The sequence below is a fragment of the Geotrypetes seraphini genome, chromosome 2 (assembly GCF_902459505.1).
Source record: "Geotrypetes seraphini chromosome 2, aGeoSer1.1, whole genome shotgun sequence".
Lineage (NCBI taxonomy): Eukaryota > Metazoa > Chordata > Amphibia > Gymnophiona > Dermophiidae > Geotrypetes > Geotrypetes seraphini.
In genome coordinates this window covers 501680886-501702933 of record NC_047085.1, presented here as the reverse complement: position 1 = coordinate 501702933, position 22048 = coordinate 501680886, and the positions used below count along the sequence as shown (strand labels likewise).

The 22048-nt window shown below is 47.1% G+C and overlaps 1 protein-coding gene across 2 annotated transcripts in view; it reads right to left on the bottom strand.

Annotated features, from left to right (window-relative positions):
- LOC117354483 (zinc finger protein 879-like) overlaps positions 1–22048 on the bottom strand; it is a 33779-nt gene that overhangs the window by 4885 nt on the left and 6846 nt on the right. The window contains exons 3-5 of one of the 2 annotated variants that reach the window (XM_033932115.1): positions 4295–4408; positions 3555–3668; positions 621–749 (exon numbers count right to left, since the gene is read on the bottom strand). In XM_033932115.1, the coding sequence (XP_033788006.1) occupies positions 621–749; positions 3555–3668; positions 4295–4408 (357 nt within the window). The remainder of the gene's footprint in view (positions 1–620; positions 750–3554; positions 3669–4294; positions 4409–22048) is intronic. The other variant, XM_033932116.1, reaches the window with a different exon arrangement.

Genomic DNA, 22048 nt, shown 5'->3' with positions numbered 1-22048 from the left:
ACTTAATCAAAATATCACCCAAAGACAAATACAACCTGATCAGAAACCATATGAGAATATGATTCCCAAATCCTAGAGGAACCAAACACAAAACTATTCACTCTACAACCTTCCCATACCTGGCAGCAAACTGGTAGAATCCTTTACCAGCACAATTAAGGAACACCCCCTCCGATCCATGCCCTTAGTGAATCTAGACCTAAGTGACTTGCCCAGGGTCAGAAGGAGCAACACTGGGATTTGATCTCACAACCGCCGGGTGCAGAGGCAGCAGCTCTACCAGTCAGTCACACCTTGGAGCAGCACCAAGAGAGATCAGAACTAAAGATATAAGGAAGATTTAATCAACTGATAAAGGATGAGAAATAGGTATTGAAAGATGAAGAAGAGAAAGGAGAGAGACCTGGGAAATGGTGAGGGAGAATAAGAAAAAGAGAAGGTATAACCCCCCTAAATAAATAAGTAAAAAAGCACAACTGACAAGTAAAAATAGGGGAACAGAACACATACATAATCCTCACAACAAAGGTTAAAGGAGGGACTGTGATTAGAAGGAGGAGTCTTTCTTTAAGGAAAAGTTTGTAGCGCGTCATTACTGGCTTTCATTCAAGCTCCATCACCTGTTTCATACTGTTCCTCACACGAGCCTGCGGTGGTCAGACATCCTCTTTCCTCAGATCCCAGAGGTTCAGTCTTGAATCCCTCTTGCTCAAATCGGATTAAAATGTCAGGCTTGATATTGTGCGAGCCTGTTATGGGACAATGGTCTTCATTATTACACTATGGTTAAAAAAAATAAAAAATAAAAAAGTTACCTCGGGTCCTGATTATCTTACTACTGAATTGGGCGACTCCTTTCCTCAAGAGCTACAAACAGCTCCGTTCATCGGGACTGAGTTCAAAGAAGTGTGGGATGAACACAGAAGATTTAGAATCAGAAAATAATATTAAATATTGAACTAGGCCAGTTACTGGGCAGACTTGTACGGTCTGTGTCTGTGTATGGCCGTTTGGTGGAGGATGGGCAGGGGAGGGCTTCAATGGCTGGGAGGGTGTAGATGGGCTGGAGTAAGTCTTAACAGAGATTTCGGCAGTTGGAACCCAAGCACAGTACCGGGTAAAGCTTTGGATTCTCGCCCAGAAATAGCCAAGAAGAAAAAAAATAAAATAAATAAATAAATAAATAAAAAATTTAAATTGAATCAGGTTGGGCAGACTGGATGGACCATTCGGGTCTTTATCTGCCGTCATCTACTATGTTACTATGTTAGGTTTGTTTTGTTTGTTTTTACATAGATTGGTTTCTGATCTATAGCAACAGGACGAAGAACAGATCGACTGATTTAGAAACATTTAAATATGCCCCCCCCGAATGGAGGTCTGCTAAATTGTTCTGATTTAATGAGACAGAGCTGGAGAGGTCTCTATAGCCCCCAGTAAGTTCAGGTTCATTTATTGCAGCCAAGTTGATCGTTGCAAAACGCAAATCTGACCATGTCTCCCCACTCCTGTCCAATCTTCACTGGCTCCCAGTGATTTCCAGAATCCATTTCAAATGCTCCTGCCTGGCTTTTAAGATCATTCACGGCATCCTTCCTCCCCTAATCCCACTATTTAACTCCTCGAGTCCTGACTCCACCAGACCCGCCCCAAAGATATAAACTATCCTTCCCCTCTCTACGCGGTATTCTCTATGCAGGTAAACTGGGAAAATCTCTTCTCTTCAAAATCACAGGTCTCTGGAACGACCTTACTATCCCGTTGCGGAACCTGGGCTCTCTCCAACTATTCCGCAAGCAACTGAAAACTTGGCTCTTCTCTAACATATAATTCTATTTTCCCCCTTACTCTTCCATTCTATATATAAGCTCATGTAAACCTTTTCCTTTCTCTTCTTATATTTTAAGTTCTTGTAAACCGTGCCGAGCTCCACTTCCGTGGAGAGGATGCGGTATATAAACTTAAGGTTTAGTTTAGTTTAGTTGATATTCAGCTGAATTTGCAAAACATCTCACCGGTTACAATTAAAATAATGAGTTACAAGCACAATATAAAAGAATTAAAATGATTAAGGGGCCCTTTTGCCAACGCTTAGCGTGTGCTAATGCCTTGTGATGTTTAGCACACAGAAATGTCCTAACTTTACTCAGTGAGCTGACTGAGAAGTGGACTGATCACCACCGCTACCCAGTTAAATTCTGGGACCACCATGACCAGCTCTGGGATAGTGCTGTGGCAGTCAGAGGAGATATTTAGGGGCGGTTTTTGGGTCAGTGACCCTGAATATCCCCTCCTGGGCAGCTCGGCACCATTTAATGGGGTAGAAGCCTCTCCTACTGAAAATATGATCTCCTTAACCAGTCAAAGACTAGTCACTTCTATATCGCGAGGAAAATGGTCTCAGGAACCCCGCAAACAATCCACAAAGAATAAAATCAGTCTGCATAAACTGGGGTTCCGGTTTCTTTCATAGACCTAAAAGAACCTCTGAATTAAACCACACCATAGCTTATAATGATTCTTCTATTGGTGGTTTGAACAAACCGTTATTATATTTTTTCAATTTTCAGAAAATATTTTAAATTACCAATTTTTTGATGATTAGTGCAAGACAGTAAGTCAAAGTGGGACTTATCTTAATCAGCGCCTGCCAGCATCCATTGTTCAAAGGAGAGAATAACTGTTCAATAAATCCCCATGACTGGCGGGACCTGTTTCGCCTACCATCAAGGCTTTATGAAGGGTCTGGTATATTTGAAGAAGTATTCACGTAGGTGTTTGTTCACAAACAATATCCCCTTCAAGCAAATGCCCTAACTGAGCCTAGCCTTACCTGCGTACGTTCTGGTTCAGCAGAAACTTGTCTAACTTTGTCTTGAATCCCTGGAGGGTGTTTTCCCCTACAACAGCCTCCGGAAGAGCGTTCCATTTTCCACCACTCTCTGGGTGAAGAACTTCCTTACGTTTGTACGGAATCCATCCCCTTTTAACTTTAGAGAGTGCCCTCTTGTTCTCCCTACCTTGGAGAGGGTGAACAACCTGTCTTTATCTACTAAGTCTATTCCCTTCATTATCTTGAACGTTCCGATCATGTCCCCTCTCAGTCTCCTCTTTTCAAGGGAGAAGAGGCCCAGTTTCTCTAATCTCTCGCTGTACGGCAACTCCTCCAGTCCCTTAACCATCTTAGTCGCAATTCTCTGGGGAAGGGAGAAGGGAGAAACAGTCTTGTCTCTCTCTGGTTGGTGGCTTTGTGGGAGCTGGAATTCTCTAAGCAGCAGGCTACCTCTATGCATATAGTTCTGGGGATTGGCGTACCAGAACCCTGAATATACTGGTAAAATGGGGAATTTCTGTTTGTCCTATTTACTCTCCTTTTTACCTGATTGGGTCCTTCTGGCCACAGGGTGCTTATGGGAGACCAGGGGCTACAGTATTGTACGTTTTAAATAAATTTGGAAGAAGGGAGGATGGATGGCTTCTCACCACCACCACTGATTTCCTAAATGGTCTCGGATGAACTTAGTAAAGTTGTGCAGGAGAAATTTGATACTTACTCCTTACAGAAAGATGAGTCTGTTCGGATGTCTGCGATTCAGGAGGATCTATGAAGGGGAGATCGACGTCTTGTTCAACACTCAGCGAGAAAATGGATGTTACAATCGGAAACCCTGTTACAAGAAAACATGTCAAGGATTCACCAAGAATCTGATAATAAACTGGGAAATAGATTTTGGGGCCTAACTTCATTGGCAAAATACTTTTAACAGCCTCAATAATTGGGAGGGGGGAAATTAATTGGGCGATAGGCATGGCGCTTAGTGGTGCCTACGCCTAAGTGGGCGTTTCTGTGAGCAGAGCCATAAACAGGCGTCTGAAATGTAGGCTCTTAAAACCCTGGCCTACATTTCAGGCACTTAAGTTTTTAACATTTAAGCACCATTTATAGAATCAGCCCCTCTAAGGGCCTCTTCTTCGTAGCACGATGAGCCGCGCTGCTCCCGACACTCATAGAGTTCCTATGAGCGTCAGGAGCAGCGCGGGCCATTCAGCGCAGTTTAATAGAAGAGGGGGTAAGTCTCTATGGGGCCCTTTCGCTAAAGCTTAGAGCATGCTCGTGGTATTAGTGCATGCTAAATACTAAGAAGCCCATAAAAAAAAAATGGGTTGTCTAAGGATTTAGCGTGCACCACTTCCATTAGCACTCTCTAAGCTTTCGTAAAGGGCCCCTAAATGTATGATGCCAATCTTGTGCTCTGAAAATGCAAAGCCCTTTAAATACAACACAGCTGCTTACTCTTGCTGGGCTCATTCGGGTTGTCTTTTCCCTCCAATTCACAATGTTGTGCAAAATATTTCTCATCTTCTTTTTTAATCTTGAATATAACATCAGGATTAACGATTAGATAACCTGTTAATAAGAAATAGGAAAATGATATTTACATTATATTTGTAGAATCTCATTTATTTCCATGTGTTTCTGTGGCAATTTCGAGTGCAGAGCCAGCGGGGGCAGCAACTGAGGATCACTCTTGCCCTCACTGCCAGGGATTGTAAAATAGGCCCCCGGGGGGCACCTACAAGTGGGAAACCATTGCCAGAGAATGTGGTGAAATCAGTTAGCTTAGCAGGGTTTAAAAAAGGCTTGGCTAATTTCCTATAAGAGAAGTTCATAGGCCAGTGTCTCGCAAATTTTTTCGAGCTGGGGCACGTTAAACCTAGTGTCCCCGGCTCTTCGCGAGAGGCACATCCTGTAGACAGTCAGCCAGCGCCGGTATCTCTCCTCTTCCCCAGTGTACTGCGGCACACCTGACATCTCAGAAGGCACACAGTTTGCAATACACTGCCATAGGCCATTATTGAGATGGCTTGAGGAAATTTGCTGTTTATTCCTAGGATAAGCAGCATAAAATCTGTTTTACTACTTGGGATCTAGCTAGATACTTGCGATCTGGGTTAGCTACTGTTGGAAACAGGATACTGGGCTTGATGGCCCTTTGATCTGTTCCAGTATGGCAATTCTTATGTTCTTAAAGGCAACTCCTGTTTAGAGGGGAGAGAGACAAACAGGATGAAGCACAAATTTTCAGCTTCCACCAAAAACACGCAGTCAGTTTCTACCATATCCAGGCAGAAGAAAAATTTTGGGCCACTTTTGGGCCTGTAACTAAAATCTGGTCAGCCTCTAGTGTGTATTGAGGAATCTATCTATATTGGAATTTTGAGTATATGCCTGACAAAGCTTAAAGCTTAGAGGAAAAAAAGGCAGCCACAGCCCACCACTTGATTAAGAATCAACCTTAGAGATTTGTTAGTAGAGATATTTCTCTTCATGGCCCTCCTAGGCGAAGACACTGCAGTCGCTATCTTCTTGGTGGCATCTGTTACCATCTGAAGGGGGTTAGACATGTCATGGCCTTACACAGGATATTGTAGTTCTCAGCAAGAAATCTGACAAGTAAATCCTTCCCCTGGCCTTCTGTACCAAATTTTTTGCAGTTTAGAAAACGGACCGACTCCAGCTGAAGTTGAAAGACCTCAAATTAGAGGCTCCTTACATCGGCTCCTATTGGATATCAGATTGGAAGAATCATTGGACAAATTTAAGACCAAATTAAAAAGTCTCTTATTCAGGGACGCCTTTCTAACACGAGAATGGACGATTCACCCAACCTACTCACTTCGTACACAGAAATGAATACAAACCGCCAGGGCCGCCATCAGAAATTTCTGGGCCCCATACTGAGCAATCCTATTGGGCCCCCCCACGCACCCCTTCCCCCCCACTTTTGTCCGGGGGGTTGCTATCAGGAAATCGGTAGGGGACAAAAAAAAGTATGACAGCAGTGTTTATTGTTGTGCACAGCAGAAGCATAATACAGGAATTTGTGCTATGGTGGCCTAGGACCAATGTTCCCTCTAAGGATTGATGAGGTGTGTGCAAAAAAAAAATATGCATGAGCGACAAGTTACATCCACAAATTTATGAGCAGGCACGGAGGACGCATTTTTAAACAAATGTAGTTTATCCTTGTACTCCTTATGTAATTTTAATCATCTATGGATATGTTTGTATGTTTATTGTTCAAATGGTTTTATTTATTTCCCCAAATTTATTTTTGTTATACGCATTGAAAATATTTGATATTGCGTTTAAATCAAAATCTCAATAAACATGAAACTTGAAACGAGTGCCCGTGAGATTGTGGGAGGGTTAAATACTCAAAACTTAGAAGAATAACAATTTACTTAAAGTTTTTGCTTCGCCAGCTTTCTGGTATCTTTACATACAGTGGCGTACCTAGCATATGTAACACCCGGGGCCCATCATTTTTTGGCACCCCCCCCCATCTGTAAGAAAAACATGATTTTTAGTAACAAACCACACGTCACACATGAGTACCTAGGAAAAGGCAGCATCTTACATACTGCAGTGAGCAGTACATCAATACACCCATTGTAAAACTAAACAAGCCAGACCAGCACAGATCAATCCTACACCGTCAATCCTAACAGAAAACCATGTCTTTCGAACACACAGAACACAGAAAACACCTTCGCCTAGTATGGAATATGTCATCACAAACTAACCCCTCACTCTTTTACAAAACTGTAGTGTGGATTTTAGCCACAGTGGTAACAGCCCTGACGCTCATAGAATTCTGAGCATCAGAGCTGCTACCACCACGGATGGCGCTAAAAAACGCTCCACAGTTTTGTAAAAGGGATAAAATAGAAATACACAGCTTCAACGCTCTAGCTCAGGGGTGCCCAAACTTTTTGGGCTTGCGAGCTACTTTAAAATGACCAAGTCAAAATGATCTACCAACAATAAAATTAAAAAACACAAAGCACACTATAAGCTGAGAAAATGTTAATTATCATTCCTATTCTGGGTTTTTTTCAAAGAGGTCAAGGCAGATGACTCTATGCATTGTCACCTCAGTAACAACCATACATAAATAGACAAATATACCCCCCATCCTTTTTATTAAACCACAATAGCAGTTTTTAGCGCAGGGAACTGCGCTACATGCCCAGCGCTGCTCTCGACGCTCATAGGATCCCTGCGCTAAAAAACACTATTGCGGTTTAGTAAAAGGGGGCCATAGTGCAAAATATAGACAGCATATATAAATTCAGACACATTTTGATCACTAAATTTAAAATAAAATCATTTTTCCTACCTTGTCTGGTGATTTCATGGGTCTCTGGTTGCACTTTCATCTTCTGACTGTGCATCCAATCTTTCTTCCCTTCTTTCAGCCTGTATGCTTCCTCTCCTCCAGACCTCATTCCCTCCCCTAACTTTTTCTTCCTCTCTCCTTGCCCTTTCTTTTCCTCTTAATGCCCCCTTTCTTTTTTTCTGTTTCCCTTCTGTCTCCCTGCCTGCCCCCTTTCTTTCTCCCTACCCTCCACAAAGCCACTGCTGCCACCATTGGGGGAAACAGGCCCCAAAGCCACCGCCGCAACCATCGGAGGAAGCAGGCCCCAAAGCCACCGCTGCGGCTGCCCCAAGTTCTCTCTGCTTCCCACCGGGCCAACCAGCATTCCCCCAACGTCAATTCTGCCGTTGGAGAGGAAGTTCTGCCCAGCCAGGCAGCAATTGGCTGGCCCGAACTTCCTCTCCGACTGCAGCCTTAGGGCGGGTGCACAGCCAGGGTGGACCACCCCCCCCCTTGGTAGGACACTGAAGACGTGGCAGCGGCTCCTCTCACGAATCCCCACCTGCGTCGGAAGTCCGATGCAGTCAGGGATCTTGAGAGGAGCCGCCGCTGCATATTTTAACTTTAAAATACAGGCCGCCGCCGCTTCCTCTCACCCCCTCCCGCCCTCGAGTGAGCGACAGGGGAAAGCGTATGTGCGACGCCACTGAAAATAGTGAGCGATCGCTCATGCGCTCACCTTAGAGGGAACACTGCCCTAGGACCCTGGGGGAGCCCGGGCCCCCTGTCAGCTCCGGGCCCCTGAATGCAGGACTGGTAGTACTGCCTTGATGGCGGCCCTGCCAACCGCTTTTAAGAAGCGTAATCCCTTTCCGCTTTGTTTTTCGCCTCCCCCTTTACCACCCTTTTTAAACTTTATTTCATCTCAATGTATTTCACTCTTGCCTAGCCCCAGAAGAATATGCAGCGATTACAACTGGTGGAAAATGTGGCGGTCAGGCTGATTTGGGGGTTGAAGAAGTTCGACCATGTAACTCCTTCCTACCGACTCCTGCATTGGTTGCCGATGGAGGCACGCGTGAAGTTTAAGTTTGGATGTTTTTGCTTTAAGGTACTATTCGGTTTAGCCCCTAAATATATAACTGACCTTTACTCTTTCTCAACCAATAGACATAAGAGAAGCTCACACTTGAATTTTGTTTCCCCACCGGTTAGAGGATGTAAATTTAAAAAAACATCATCAACATCTTTTCTTACATCAGGCAGCATTATGGGGTAAAGATCTGGAACAATTACTTATGCTTGCTAATATTTATGGGGAATTTAGGAGACACCTAAAAACATATCTGTTTCTGAAGTACTTAGGCAGCTGATTTGTACAATCTCTCCCACAATAACTGATCTCAAGAGCTGTTCGTCACTAGTTTTTAACTTTGTTAGTTCTACTCAATTTGTAGCATTTTTAATCATTGTAAACCGCATAGAACTTCACGGTCCTGTGGTATATAAAACTGTTATTATGTTTCTGTTTGACTATAGCCAGTCTATATACATATATTTCTTTTAAGTTTCTTTTTTACCCTCTTTTACATTTTTTAGCATTGTAAACCCTCTAGGTACACGTTGATAGATGGTATATCAAATTTGGAATAAACTTGGAAACTTGGATATGGGAGGGCATAAATTTCAGATGATCACAGGTTCCAATACCTGGGATCTCTCCAGGGTTGAGAAAATAACGGCTCATAGTCATTCGTGTGCGAGACTTCAGTGCGCCGCCTAAAAAGTGACTTTTAAAGAGCTCCGACGTGGTGTGTGAGTGAGGAACCCCCCCAGTTTCCTTCATACTCTTCGCACTGCCGTTGCGGGGGGGGGGGGGGGAGCTTGGGGAGGTTGGAACCCTCCATTATAGACCAAACTTAACTTTTTCCGATTTTGTAGGAAAAAGTTAAGTTTTCTCTATAAATTTTCTCTTTAATGTGAGGGGTTGCACCCCCCACACTCCCCCCAACGGCAGCGCGAACAGTCAGAAGTGACTGTGACTTTTAAAGAGCTCCGATGTGGGGTGTGAGTGAGGAACCCCCCCAGTTTCCTTCATACTCTTCGCACTGCTGTTGCGGGGGGGGGGGGGCTTGGGGAGGTTGGAACCCTCCATTATAGAGCAAACTTAACTTTTTCCGATTTTTTAGGAAAAAGTTAAGTTTTCTCTATAAATTTTCTCTTTAATGTGAGGGGTTGCACCCCCCACACTCCCCCCAACGGCAGCGCGAACAGTCAGAAGTGACTGTGACTTTTAAAGAGCTCCGATGTGGGGTGTGAGTGAAGAACCCCCTCAGTTTCCTTCATACTCTTCGCACTGCCGTTGCGGGGGGGGGGGGGCTTGGGGGGGGTGGAACCCTCCATTATAGAGCAAACTTAACTTTTTCCGATTTTTTAGGAAAAAGTTACGTTTTCTCTATAAATTTTCTCTTTAATGTGAGGGGTTGCACCCCCCACACTCCCCCCAACGGCAGCGCGAACAGTCAGAAGTGACTGTGACTTTTAAAGAGCTCCGATGTGGGGTGTGAGTGAAGAACCCCCTCAGTTTCTTTCATACTCTTCGCACTGCCGTTGCGGGGGGGGGGGGGGCTTGGGGAGGTTGGAACCCTCCATTATAGAGCAAACTTAACTTTTTCCGATTTTTTAGGAAAAAGTTAAGTTTTCTCTATAAATTTTCTCTTTAATGTGAGGGGTTGCACCCCCCACACTCCCCCCAACGGCAGCGCGAACAGTCAGAAGTGACTGTGACTTTTAAAGAGCTCCGATGTGGGGTGTGAGTGAGGAACCCCCCCAGTTTCCTTCATACTCTTCGCACTGCCGTTGCGGGGGGGGGGGGGGCTTGGGGAGGTTGGAACCCTCCATTATAGAGCAAACTTAACTTTTTCCGATTTTTTTGGAAAAAGTTAAGTTTTCTCTATAAATTTTCTCTTTAATGTGAGGGGTTGCACCCCCCACACTCCCCCCAACGGCAGCGCGAACAGTCAGAAGTGACTGTGACTTTTAAAGAGCTCCGATGTGGGGTGTGAGTGAAGAACCCCCTCAGTTTCCTTCATACTCTTCGCACTGCCGTTGCGGGGGGGGGGGGGCTTGGGGGGGTTGGAACCCTCCATTATAGAGCAAACTTAACTTTTTCCGATTTTTTAGGAAAAAGTTAAGTTTTCTCTATAAATTTTCTCTTTAATGTGAGGGGTTGCACCCCCCACACTCCCCCCAACGGCAGCGCGAACAGTCAGAAGTGACTGTGACTTTTAAAGAGCTCCGATGTGGGGTGTGAGTGAAGAACCCCCTCAGTTTCCTTCATACTCTTCGCACTGCCGTTGCGGGGGGGGGGGGGCTTGGGGAGGTTGGAACCCTCCATTATAGAGCAAACTTAACTTTTTCCGATTTTGTAGGAAAAAGTTAAGTTTTCTCTATAAATTTTCTCTTTAATGTGAGGGGTTGCACCCCCCACACTCCCCCCAACGGCAGCGCGAACAGTCAGAAGTGACTGTGACTTTTAAAGAGCTCCGATGTGGGGTGTGAGTGAAGAACCCCCTCAGTTTCTTTCATACTCTTCGCACTGCCGTTGGGGGGGGGGGGGGGGGCTTGGGGAGGTTGGAACCCTCCATTATAGAGCAAACTTAACTTTTTCCGATTTTTTAGGAAAAAGTTAAGTTTTCTCTATAAATTTTCTCTTTAATGTGAGGGGTTGCACCCCCCACACTCCCCCCAACGGCAGCGCGAACAGTCAGAAGTGACTGTGACTTTTAAAGAGCTCCGATGTGGGGTGTGAGTGAAGAACCCCCTCAGTTTCCTTCATACTCTTCGCACTGCCGTTGCGGGGGGGGGGGGGGGCTTGGGGAGGTTGGAACCCTCCATTATAGAGCAAACTTAACTTTTTCCGATTTTTTAGGAAAAAGTTACGTTTTCTCTATAAATTTTCTCTTTAATGTGAGGGGTTGCACCCCCCACACTCCCCCCAACGGCAGCGCGAACAGTCAGAAGTGACTGTGACTTTTAAAGAGCTCCGATGTGGGGTGTGAGTGAAGAACCCCCTCAGTTTCCTTCATACTCTTCGCACTGCCGTTGCGGGGGGGGGGGCTTGGGGAGGTTGGAACCCTCCATTATAGAGCAAACTTAACTTTTTCCGATTTTTTAGGAAAAAGTTAAGTTTTCTCTATAAATTTTCTCTTTAATGTGAGGGGTTGCACCCCCCACACTCCCCCCAACGGCAGCGCGAACAGTCAGAAGTGACTGTGACTTTTAAAGAGCTCCGATGTGGGGTGTGAGTGAAGAACCCCCTCAGTTTCCTTCATACTCTTCGCACTGCCGTTGCGGGGGGGGGGGGCTTGGGGAGGTTGGAACCCTCCATTATAGAGCAAACTTAACTTTTTCCGATTTTTTAGGAAAAAGTTAAGTTTTCTCTATAAATTTTCTCTTTAATGTGAGGGGTTGCACCCCCCACACTCCCCCCAACGGCAGCATGAACAGTCAGAAGTGACTGTGACTTTTAAAGAGCTCCGATGTGGGGTGTGAGTGAAGAACCCCCTCAGTTTCCTTCATACTCTTCGCACTGCCGTTGCGGGGGGGGGGGGGGGAGCTTGGGGAGGTTGGAACCCTCCATTATAGAGCAAACTTAACTTTTTCCGATTTTTTAGGAAAAAGTTAAGTTTTCTCTATAAATTTTCTCTTTAATGTGAGGGGTTGCACCCCCCACACTCCCCCCAACGGCAGCGCGAACAGTCAGAAGTGACTGTGACTTTTAAAGAGCTCCGATGTGGGGTGTGAGTGAAGAACCCCCTCAGTTTCCTTCATACTCTTCGCACTGCCGTTGCGGGGGGGGGGGGGGCTTGGGGAGGTTGGAACCCTCCATTATAGAGCAAACTTAACTTTTTCCGATTTTTTAGGAAAAAGTTAAGTTTTCTCTATAAATTTTCTCTTTAATGTGAGGGGTTGCACCCCCCACACTCCCCCCAACGGCAGCGCGAACAGTCAGAAGTGACTGTGACTTTTAAAGAGCTCCGATGTGGGGTGTGAGTGAAGAACCCCCTCAGTTTCCTTCATACTCTTCGCACTGCCGTTGCGGGGGGGGGGGGGCTTGGGGAGGTTGGAACCCTCCATTATAGAGCAAACTTAACTTTTTCCGATTTTTTAGGAAAAAGTTACGTTTTCTCTATAAATTTTCTCTTTAATGTGAGGGGTTGCACCCCCCACACTCCCCCCAACGGCAGCGCGAACAGTCAGAAGTGACTGTGACTTTTAAAGAGCTCCGATGTGGGGTGTGAGTGAGGACCCCCCCCCAGTTTCCTTCATACTCTTCGCACTGCCGTTGCGGGGGGGGGGGGTTGGGGCTTGGGGAGGTTGGAACCCTCCATTATAGAGCAAACTTAACTTTTTCCGATTTTTTAGGAAAAAGTTAAGTTTTCTCTATAAATTTTCTCTTTAATGTGAGGGGTTGCACCCCCCACACTCCCCCCAACGGCAGCGCGAACAGTCAGAAGTGACTGTGACTTTTAAAGAGCTCCGATGTGGGGTGTGAGTGAAGAACCCCCTCAGTTTCTTTCATACTCTTCGCACTGCCGTTGCGGGGGGGGGGGGGGGCTTGGGGAGGTTGGAACCCTCCATTATAGAGCAAACTTAACTTTTTCCGATTTTTTAGGAAAAAGTTAAGTTTTCTCTATAAATTTTCTCTTTAATGTGAGGGGTTGCACCCCCCACACTCCCCCCAACGGCAGCGCGAACAGTCAGAAGTGACTGTGACTTTTAAAGAGCTCCGATGTGGGGTGTGAGTGAAGAACCCCCTCAGTTTCCTTCATACTCTTCGCACTGCCGTTGCGGGGGGGGGAGGGGGCTTGGGGAGGTTGGAACCCTCCATTATAGAGCAAACTTAACTTTTTCCGATTTTTTAGGAAAAAGTTAAGTTTTCTCTATAAATTTTCTCTTTAATGTGAGGGGTTGCACCCCCCACACTCCCCCCAACGGCAGCGCGAACAGTCAGAAGTGACTGTGACTTTTAAAGAGCTCCGATGTGGGGTGTGAGTGAAGAACCCCCTCAGTTTCCTTCATACTCTTCGCACTGCCGTTGCGGGGGGGGGGGGGGAGCTTGGGGAGGTTGGAACCCTCCATTATAGACCAAACTTAACTTTTTCCGATTTTTTAGGAAAAAGTTAAGTTTTCTCTATAAATTTTCTCTTTAATGTGAGGGGTTGCACCCCCCACACTCCCCCCAACGGCAGCGCGAACAGTCAGAAGTGACTGTGACTTTTAAAGAGCTCCGATGTGGGGTGTGAGTGAAGAACCCCCTCAGTTTCCTTCATACTCTTCGCACTGCCGTTGCGGGGGGGGGGGGGCTTGGGGAGGTTGGAACCCTCCATTATAGAGCAAACTTAACTTTTTCCGATTTTTTTAGGAAAAAGTTAAGTTTTCTCTATAAATTTTCTCTTTAATGTGAGGGGTTGCACCCCCCACACTCCCCCCAACGGCAGCGCGAACAGTCAGAAGTGACTGTGACTTTTAAAGAGCTCCGATGTGGGGTGTGAGTGAAGAACCCCCTCAGTTTCTTTCATACTCTTCGCACTGCCGTTGCGGGGGGGGGGGGGGGCTTGGGGGGGTTGGAACCCCCCATTATAGGGCAAACTTAACTTTTTCCGATTTTTTAGGAAAAAGTTAAGTTTTCTCTATAAATTTTCTCTTTAATGTGAGGGGTTGCACCCCCCACACTCCCCCCAACGGCAGCGCGAACAGTCAGAAGTGACTGTGACTTTTAAAGAGCTCCGATGTGGGGTGTGAGTGAAGAACCCCCTCAGTTTCCTTCATACTCTTCGCACTGCCGTTGCGGGGGGGGGGGGGGCTTGGGGAGGTTGGAACCCTCCATTATAGAGCAAACTTAACTTTTTCCGATTTTTTAGGAAAAAGTTAAGTTTTCTCTATAAATTTTCTCTTTAATGTGAGGGGTTGCACCCCCCACACTCCCCCCAACGGCAGCGTGAACAGTCAGAAGTGACTGTGACTTTTAAAGAGCTCCGATGTGGGGTGTGAGTGAAGAACCCCCTCAGTTTCCTTCATACTCTTCGCACTGCCGTTGCGGGGGGGGGGGGGGCTTGGGGAGGTTGGAACCCTCCATTATAGAGCAAACTTAACTTTTTCCGATTTTTTAGGAAAAAGTTACGTTTTCTCTATAAATTTTCTCTTTAATGTGAGGGGTTGCACCCCCCACACTCCCCCCAGCGGCAGCGCGAACAGTCAGAAGTGACTGTGACTTTTAAAGAGCTCCGATGTGGGGTGTGAGTGAGGAACCCCCCCAGTTTCCTTCATACTCTTCGCACTGCCGTTGCGGGGGGGGGGGGGCTTGGGGAGGTTGGAACCCTCCATTATAGAGCAAACTTAACTTTTTCCGATTTTTTAGGAAAAAGTTAAGTTTTCTCTATAAATTTTCTCTTTAATGTGAGGGGTTGCACCCCCCACACTCCCCCCAACGGCAGCGCGAACAGTCAGAAGTGACTGTGACTTTTAAAGAGCTCCGATGTGGGGTGTGAGTGAAGAACCCCCTCAGTTTCCTTCATACTCTTCGCACTGCCGTTGCGGGGGGGGGGGGGGGCTTGGGGAGGTTGGAACCCTCCATTATAGAGCAAACTTAACTTTTTCCGATTTTTTAGGAAAAAGTTAAGTTTTCTCTATAAATTTTCTCTTTAATGTGAGGGGTTGCACCCCCCACACTCCCCCCAACGGCAGCGCGAACAGTCAGAAGTGACTGTGACTTTTAAAGAGCTCCGATGTGGGGTTTGAGTGAGGAACCCCCCCAGTTTCCTTCATACTCTTCGCACTGCCGTTGCGGGGGGGGGGGGGCTTGGGGAGGTTGGAACCCTCCATTATAGAGCAAACTTAACTTTTTCCGATTTTTTAGGAAAAAGTTAAGTTTTCTCTATAAATTTTCTCTTTAATGTGAGGGGTTGCACCCCCCACACTCCCCCCAACGGCAGCGCGAACAGTCAGAAGTGACTGTGACTTTTAAAGAGCTCCGATGTGGGGTGTGAGTGAAGAACCCCCTCAGTTTCTTTCATACTCTTCGCACTGCCGTTGCGGGGGGGGGGGGGCTTGGGGAGGTTGGAACCCTCCATTATAGAGCAAACTTAACTTTTTCCGATTTTTTAGGAAAAAGTTAAGTTTTCTCTATAAATTTTCTCTTTAATGTGAGGGGTTGCACCCCCCACACTCCCCCCAACGGCAGCGCGAACAGTCAGAAGTGACTGTGACTTTTAAAGAGCTCCGATGTGGGGTGTGAGTGAAGAACCCCCTCAGTTTCCTTCATACTCTTCGCACTGCCGTTGCGGGGGGGGGGGGGGGCTTGGGGAGGTTGGAACCCTCCATTATAGAGCAAACTTAACTTTTTCCGATTTTGTAGGAAAAAGTTAAGTTTTCTCTATAAATTTTCTCTTTAATGTGAGGGGTTGCACCCCCCACACTCCCCCCAACGGCAGCGCGAACAGTCAGAAGTGACTGTGACTTTTAAAGAGCTCCGATGTGGGGTTTGAGTGAGGAACCCCCCCAGTTTCCTTCATACTCTTCGCACTGCCGTTGCGGGGGGGGGGGGCTTGGGGAGGTTGGAACCCTCCATTATAGAGCAAACTTAACTTTTTCCGATTTTGTAGGAAAAAGTTAAGTTTTCTCTATAAATTTTCTCTTTAATGTGAGGGGTTGCACCCCCCACACTCCCCCCAACGGCAGCGCGAACAGTCAGAAGTGACTGTGACTTTTAAAGAGCTCCGATGTGGGGTGTGAGTGAAGAACCCCCTCAGTTTCCTTCATACTCTTCGCACTGCCGTTGCGGGGGGGGGGGGGGGCTTGGGGAGGTTGGAACCCTCCATTATAGAGCAAACTTAACTTTTTCCGATTTTTTAGGAAAAAGTTACGTTTTCTCTATAAATTTTCTCTTTAATGTGAGGGGTTGCACCCCCCACACTCCCCCCAACGGCAGCGCGAACAGTCAGAAGTGACTGTGACTTTTAAAGAGCTCCGATGTGGGGTGTGAGTGAGGAACCCCCCCAGTTTCCTTCATACTCTTCGCACTGCCGTTGCGGGGGGGGGGGGGGCTTGGGGAGGTTGGAACCCTCCATTATAGAGCAAACTTAACTTTTTCCGATTTTTTAGGAAAAAGTTAAGTTTTCTCTATAAATTTTCTCTTTAATGTGAGGGGTTGCACCCCCCACACTCCCCCCAACGGCAGCGCGAACAGTCAGAAGTGACTGTGACTTTTAAAGAGCTCCGATGTGGGGTGTGAGTGAAGAACCCCCTCAGTTTCCTTCATACTCTTCGCACTGCCGTTGCGGGGGGGGGGGGGGCTTGGGGGGGTTGGAACCCTCCATTATAGAGCAAACTTAACTTTTTCCGATTTTTTAGGAAAAAGTTAAGTTTTCTCTATAAATTTTCTCTTTAATGTGAGGGGTTGCACCCCCCACACTCCCCCCAACGGCAGCGCGAACAGTCAGAAGTGACTGTGACTTTTAAAGAGCTCCGATGTGGGGTGTGAGTGAAGAACCCCCTCAGTTTCTTTCATACTCTTCGCACTGCCGTTGCAGGGGGGGGGGGGCTTGGGGAGGTTGGAACCCTCCATTATAGAGCAAACTTAACTTTTTCCGATTTTTTAGGAAAAAGTTAAGTTTTCTCTATAAATTTTCTCTTTAATGTGAGGGGTTGCACCCCCCACACTCCCCCCAACGGCAGCGCGAACAGTCAGAAGTGACTGTGACTTTTAAAGAGCTCCGATGTGGGGTGTGAGTGAAGAACCCCCTCAGTTTCCTTCATACTCTTCGCACTGCCGTTGCGGGGGGGGGGGGGCTTGGGGAGGTTGGAACCCTCCATTATAGAGCAAACTTAACTTTTTCCGATTTTGTAGGAAAAAGTTAAGTTTTCTCTATAAATTTTCTCTTTAATGTGAGGGGTTGCACCCCCCACACTCCCCCCAACGGCAGCGCGAACAGTCAGAAGTGACTGTGACTTTTAAAGAGCTCCGATGTGGGGTGTGAGTGAGGAACCCCCCCAGTTTCCTTCATACTCTTCGCACTGCCGTTGCGGGGGGGGGGGGGCTTGGGGAGGTTGGAACCCTCCATTATAGAGCAAACTTAACTTTTTCCGATTTTTTAGGAAAAAGTTAAGTTTTCTCTATAAATTTTCTCTTTAATGTGAGGGGTTGCACCCCCCACACTCCCAACGGCAGCGCGAACAGTCAGAAGTGACTGTGACTTTTAAAGAGCTCCGATGTGGGGTGTGAGTGAAGAACCCCCTCAGTTTCCTTCATACTCTTCGCACTGCCGTTGCGGGGGGGGGGGGGCTTGGGGAGGTTGGAACCCTCCATTATAGAGCAAACTTAACTTTTTCCGATTTTTTAGGAAAAAGTTAAGTTTTCTCTATAAATTTTCTCTTTAATGTGAGGGGTTGCACCCCCCACACTCCCCCCAACGGCAGCGCGAACAGTCAGAAGTGACTGTGACTTTTAAAGAGCTCCGATGTGGGGTGTGAGTGAAGAACCCCCTCAGTTTCCTTCATACTCTTCGCACTGCCGTTGCGGGGGGGGGGGGGAGCTTGGGGAGGTTGGAACCCTCCATTATAGAGCAAACTTAACTTTTTCCGATTTTTTAGGAAAAAGTTAAGTTTTCTCTATAAATTTTCTCTTTAATGTGAGGGGTTGCACCCCCCACACTCCCCCCAACGGCAGCGCGAACAGTCAGAAGTGACTGTGACTTTTAAAGATCTCCGATGTGGGGTGTGAGTGAAGAACCCCCTCAGTTTCCTTCATACTCTTCGCACTGCCGTTGCGGGGGGGGGGGGGGGGCTTGGGGAGGTTGGAACCCTCCATTATAGAGCAAACTTAACTTTTTCCGATTTTTTAGGAAAAAGTTACGTTTTCTCTATAAATTTTCTCTTTAATGTGAGGGGTTGCACCCCCCACACTCCCCCCAACGGCAGCGCGAACAGTCAGAAGTGACTGTGACTTTTAAAGAGCTCCGATGTGGGGTGTGAGTGAAGAACCCCCTCAGTTTCCTTCATACTCTTCGCACTGCCGTTGGGGGGGGGGGGGGGCTTGGGGAGGTTGGAACCCTCCATTATAGAGCAAACTTAACTTTTTCCGATTTTTTTAGGAAAAAGTTAAGTTTTCTCTATAAATTTTCTCTTTAATGTGAGGGGTTGCACCCCCCACACTCCCCCCAACGGCAGCGCGAACAGTCAGAAGTGACTGTGACTTTTAAAGAGCTCCGATGTGGGGTGTGAGTGAAGAACCCCCTCAGTTTCCTTCATACTCTTCGCACTGCCGTTGCGGGGGGGGGGGGGCTTGGGGAGGTTGGAACCCTCCATTATAGAGCAAACTTAACTTTTTCCGATTTTTTAGGAAAAAGTTAAGTTTTCTCTATAAATTTTCTCTTTAATGTGAGGGGTTGCACCCCCCACACTCCCCCCAACGGCAGCGCGAACAGTCAGAAGTGACTGTGACTTTTAAAGAGCTCCGATGTGGGGTGTGAGTGAGGAACCCCCCCAGTTTCCTTCATACTCTTCGCACTGCCGTTGCGGGGGGGGGGGGGCTTGGGGGGGGTGGAACCCTCCATTATAGAGCAAACTTAACTTTTTCCGATTTTTTTAGGAAAAAGTTAAGTTTTGTCTATAAATTTTCTCTTTAATGTGAGGGGTTGCACCCCCCACACTCCCCCCAACGGCAGCGCGAACAGTCAGAAGTGACTGTGACTTTTAAAGAGCTCCGATGTGGGGTGTGAGTGAAGAACCCCCTCAGTTTCTTTCATACTCTTCGCACTGCCGTTGCAGGGGGGGGGGGCTTGGGGAGGTTGGAACCCTCCATTATAGAGCAAACTTAACTTTTTCCGATTTTTTAGGAAAAAGTTAAGTTTTCTCTATAAATTTTCTCTTTAATGTGAGGGGTTGCACCCCCCACACTCCCCCCAACGGCAGCGCGAACAGTCAGAAGTGACTGTGACTTTTAAAGAGCTCCGATGTGGGGTGTGAGTGAAGAACCCCCTCAGTTTCCTTCATACTCTTCGCACTGCCGTTGCGGGGGGGGGGGGGGCTTGGGGAGGTTGGAACCCTCCATTATAGAGCAAACTTAACTTTTTCCGATTTTGTAGGAAAAAGTTAAGTTTTCTCTATAAATTTTCTCTTTAATGTGAGGGGTTGCACCCCCCACACTCCCCCCAACGGCAGCGCGAACAGTCAGAAGTGACTGTGACTTTTAAAGAGCTCCGATGTGGGGTGTGAGTGAGGAACCCCCCCAGTTTCCTTCATACTCTTCGCACTGCCGTTGCGGGGGGGGGGGGCTTGGGGAGGTTGGAACCCTCCATTATAGAGCAAACTTAACTTTTTCCGATTTTTTAGGAAAAAGTTAAGTTTTCTCTATAAATTTTCTCTTTAATGTGAGGGGTTGCACCCCCCACACTCCCAACGGCAGCGCGAACAGTCAGAAGTGACTGTGACTTTTAAAGAGCTCCGATGTGGGGTGTGAGTGAAGAACCCCCTCAGTTTCCTTCATACTCTTCGCACTGCCGTTGCGGGGGGGGGGGGCTTGGGGAGGTTGGAACCCTCCATTATAGAGCAAACTTAACTTTTTCCGATTTTTTAGGAAAAAGTTAAGTTTTCTCTATAAATTTTCTCTTTAATGTGAGGGGTTGCACCCCCCACACTCCCCCCAACGGCAGCGCGAACAGTCAGAAGTGACTGTGACTTTTAAAGAGCTCCGATGTGGGGTGTGAGTGAAGAACCCCCTCAGTTTCCTTCATACTCTTCGCACTGCCGTTGCGGGGGGGGGGGGGGAGCTTGGGGAGGTTGGAACCCTCCATTATAGAGCAAACTTAACTTTTTCCGATTTTTTAGGAAAAAGTTAAGTTTTCTCTATAAATTTTCTCTTTAATGTGAGGGGTTGCACCCCCCACACTCCCCCCAACGGCAGCGCGAACAGTCAGAAGTGACTGTGACTTTTAAAGATCTCCGATGTGGGGTGTGAGTGAAGAACCCCCTCAGTTTCCTTCATACTCTTCGCACTGCCGTTGCGGGGGGGGGGGGGGGGCTTGGGGAGGTTGGAACCCTCCATTATAGAGCAAACTTAACTTTTTCCGATTTTTTTAGGAAAAAGTTACGTTTTCTCTATAAATTTTCTCTTTAATGTGAGGGGTTGCACCCCCCACACTCCCCCCAACGGCAGCGCGAACAGTCAGAAGTGACTGTGACTTTTAAAGAGCTCCGATGTGGGGTGTGAGTGAAGAACCCCCTCAGTTTCCTTCATACTCTTCGCACTGCCGTTGCGGGGGGGGGGGGGCTTGGGGAGGTTGGAACCCTCCATTATAGAGCAAACTTAACTTTTTCCGATTTTTTAGGAAAAAGTTAAGTTTTCTCTATAAATTTTCTCTTTAATGTGAGGGGTTGCACCCCCCACACTCCCCCCAACGGCAGCGCGAACAGTCAGAAGTGACTGTGACTTTTAAAGAGCTCCGATGTGGGGTGTGAGTGAAGAACCCCCTCAGTTTCCTTCATACTCTTCGCACTGCCGTTGCGGGGGGGGGGGGGGGCTTGGGGGGGTTGGAACCCTCCATTATAGAGCAAACTTAACTTTTTCCGATTTTTTAGGAAAAAGTTAAGTTTTCTCTATAAATTTTCTCTTTAATGTGAGGGGTTGCACCCCCCACACTCCCCCCAACGGCAGCGCGAACAGTCAGAAGTGACTGTGACTTTTAAAGAGCTCCGATGTGGGGTGTGAGTGAGGAACCCCCCCAGTTTCCTTCATACTCTTCGCACTGCCGTTGCGGGGGGGGGGGGGCTTGGGGAGGTTGGAACCCTCCATTATAGAGCAAACTTAACTTTTTCCGATTTTTTAGGAAAAAGTTAAGTTTTCTCTATAAATTTTCTCTTTAATGTGAGGGGTTGCACCCCCCACACTCCCCCCAACGGCAGCGCGAACAGTCAGAAGTGACTGTGACTTTTAAAGAGCTCCGATGTGGGGTGTGAGTGAAGAACCCCCTCAGTTTCCTTCATACTCTTCGCACTGCCGTTGCGGGGGGGGGGGGGGCTTGGGGAGGTTGGAACCCTCCATTATAGAGCAAACTTAACTTTTTCCGATTTTGTAGGAAAAAGTTAAGTTTTCTCTATAAATTTTCTCTTTAATGTGAGGGGTTGCACCCCCCACACTCCCCCCAACGGCAGCGCGAACAGTCAGAAGTGACTGTGACTTTTAAAGAGCTCCGATGTGGGGTGTGAGTGAAGAACCCCCTCAGTTTCTTTCATACTCTTCGCACTGCCGTTGGGGGGGGGGGGGGGCTTGGGGAGGTTGGAACCCTCCATTATAGAGCAAACTTAACTTTTTCCGATTTTGTAGGAAAAAGTTAAGTTTTCTCTATAAATTTTCTCTTTAATGTGAGGGGTTGCACCCCCCACACTCCCCCCAACGGCAGCGCGAACAGTCAGAAGTGACTGTGACTTTTAAAGAGCTCCGATGTGGGGTGTGAGTGAGGAACCCCCCAGTTTCCTTCATACTCTTCGCACTGCCGTTGCGGGGGGGGGGGGGCTTGGGGAGGTTGGAACCCTCCATTATAGAGCAAACTTAACTTTTTCCGATTTTTTAGGAAAAAGTTAAGTTTTCTCTATAAATTTTCTCTTTAATGTGAGGGGTTGCACCCCCCACACTCCCCCCAACGGCAGCGCGAACAGTCAGAAGTGACTGTGACTTTTAAAGAGCTCCGATGTGGGGTGTGAGTGAAGAACCCCCTCAGTTTCCTTCATACTCTTCGCACTGCCGTTGCGGGGGGGGGGGGGCTTGGGGAGGTTGGAACCCTCCATTATAGAGCAAACTTAACTTTTTCCGATTTTTTAGGAAAAAG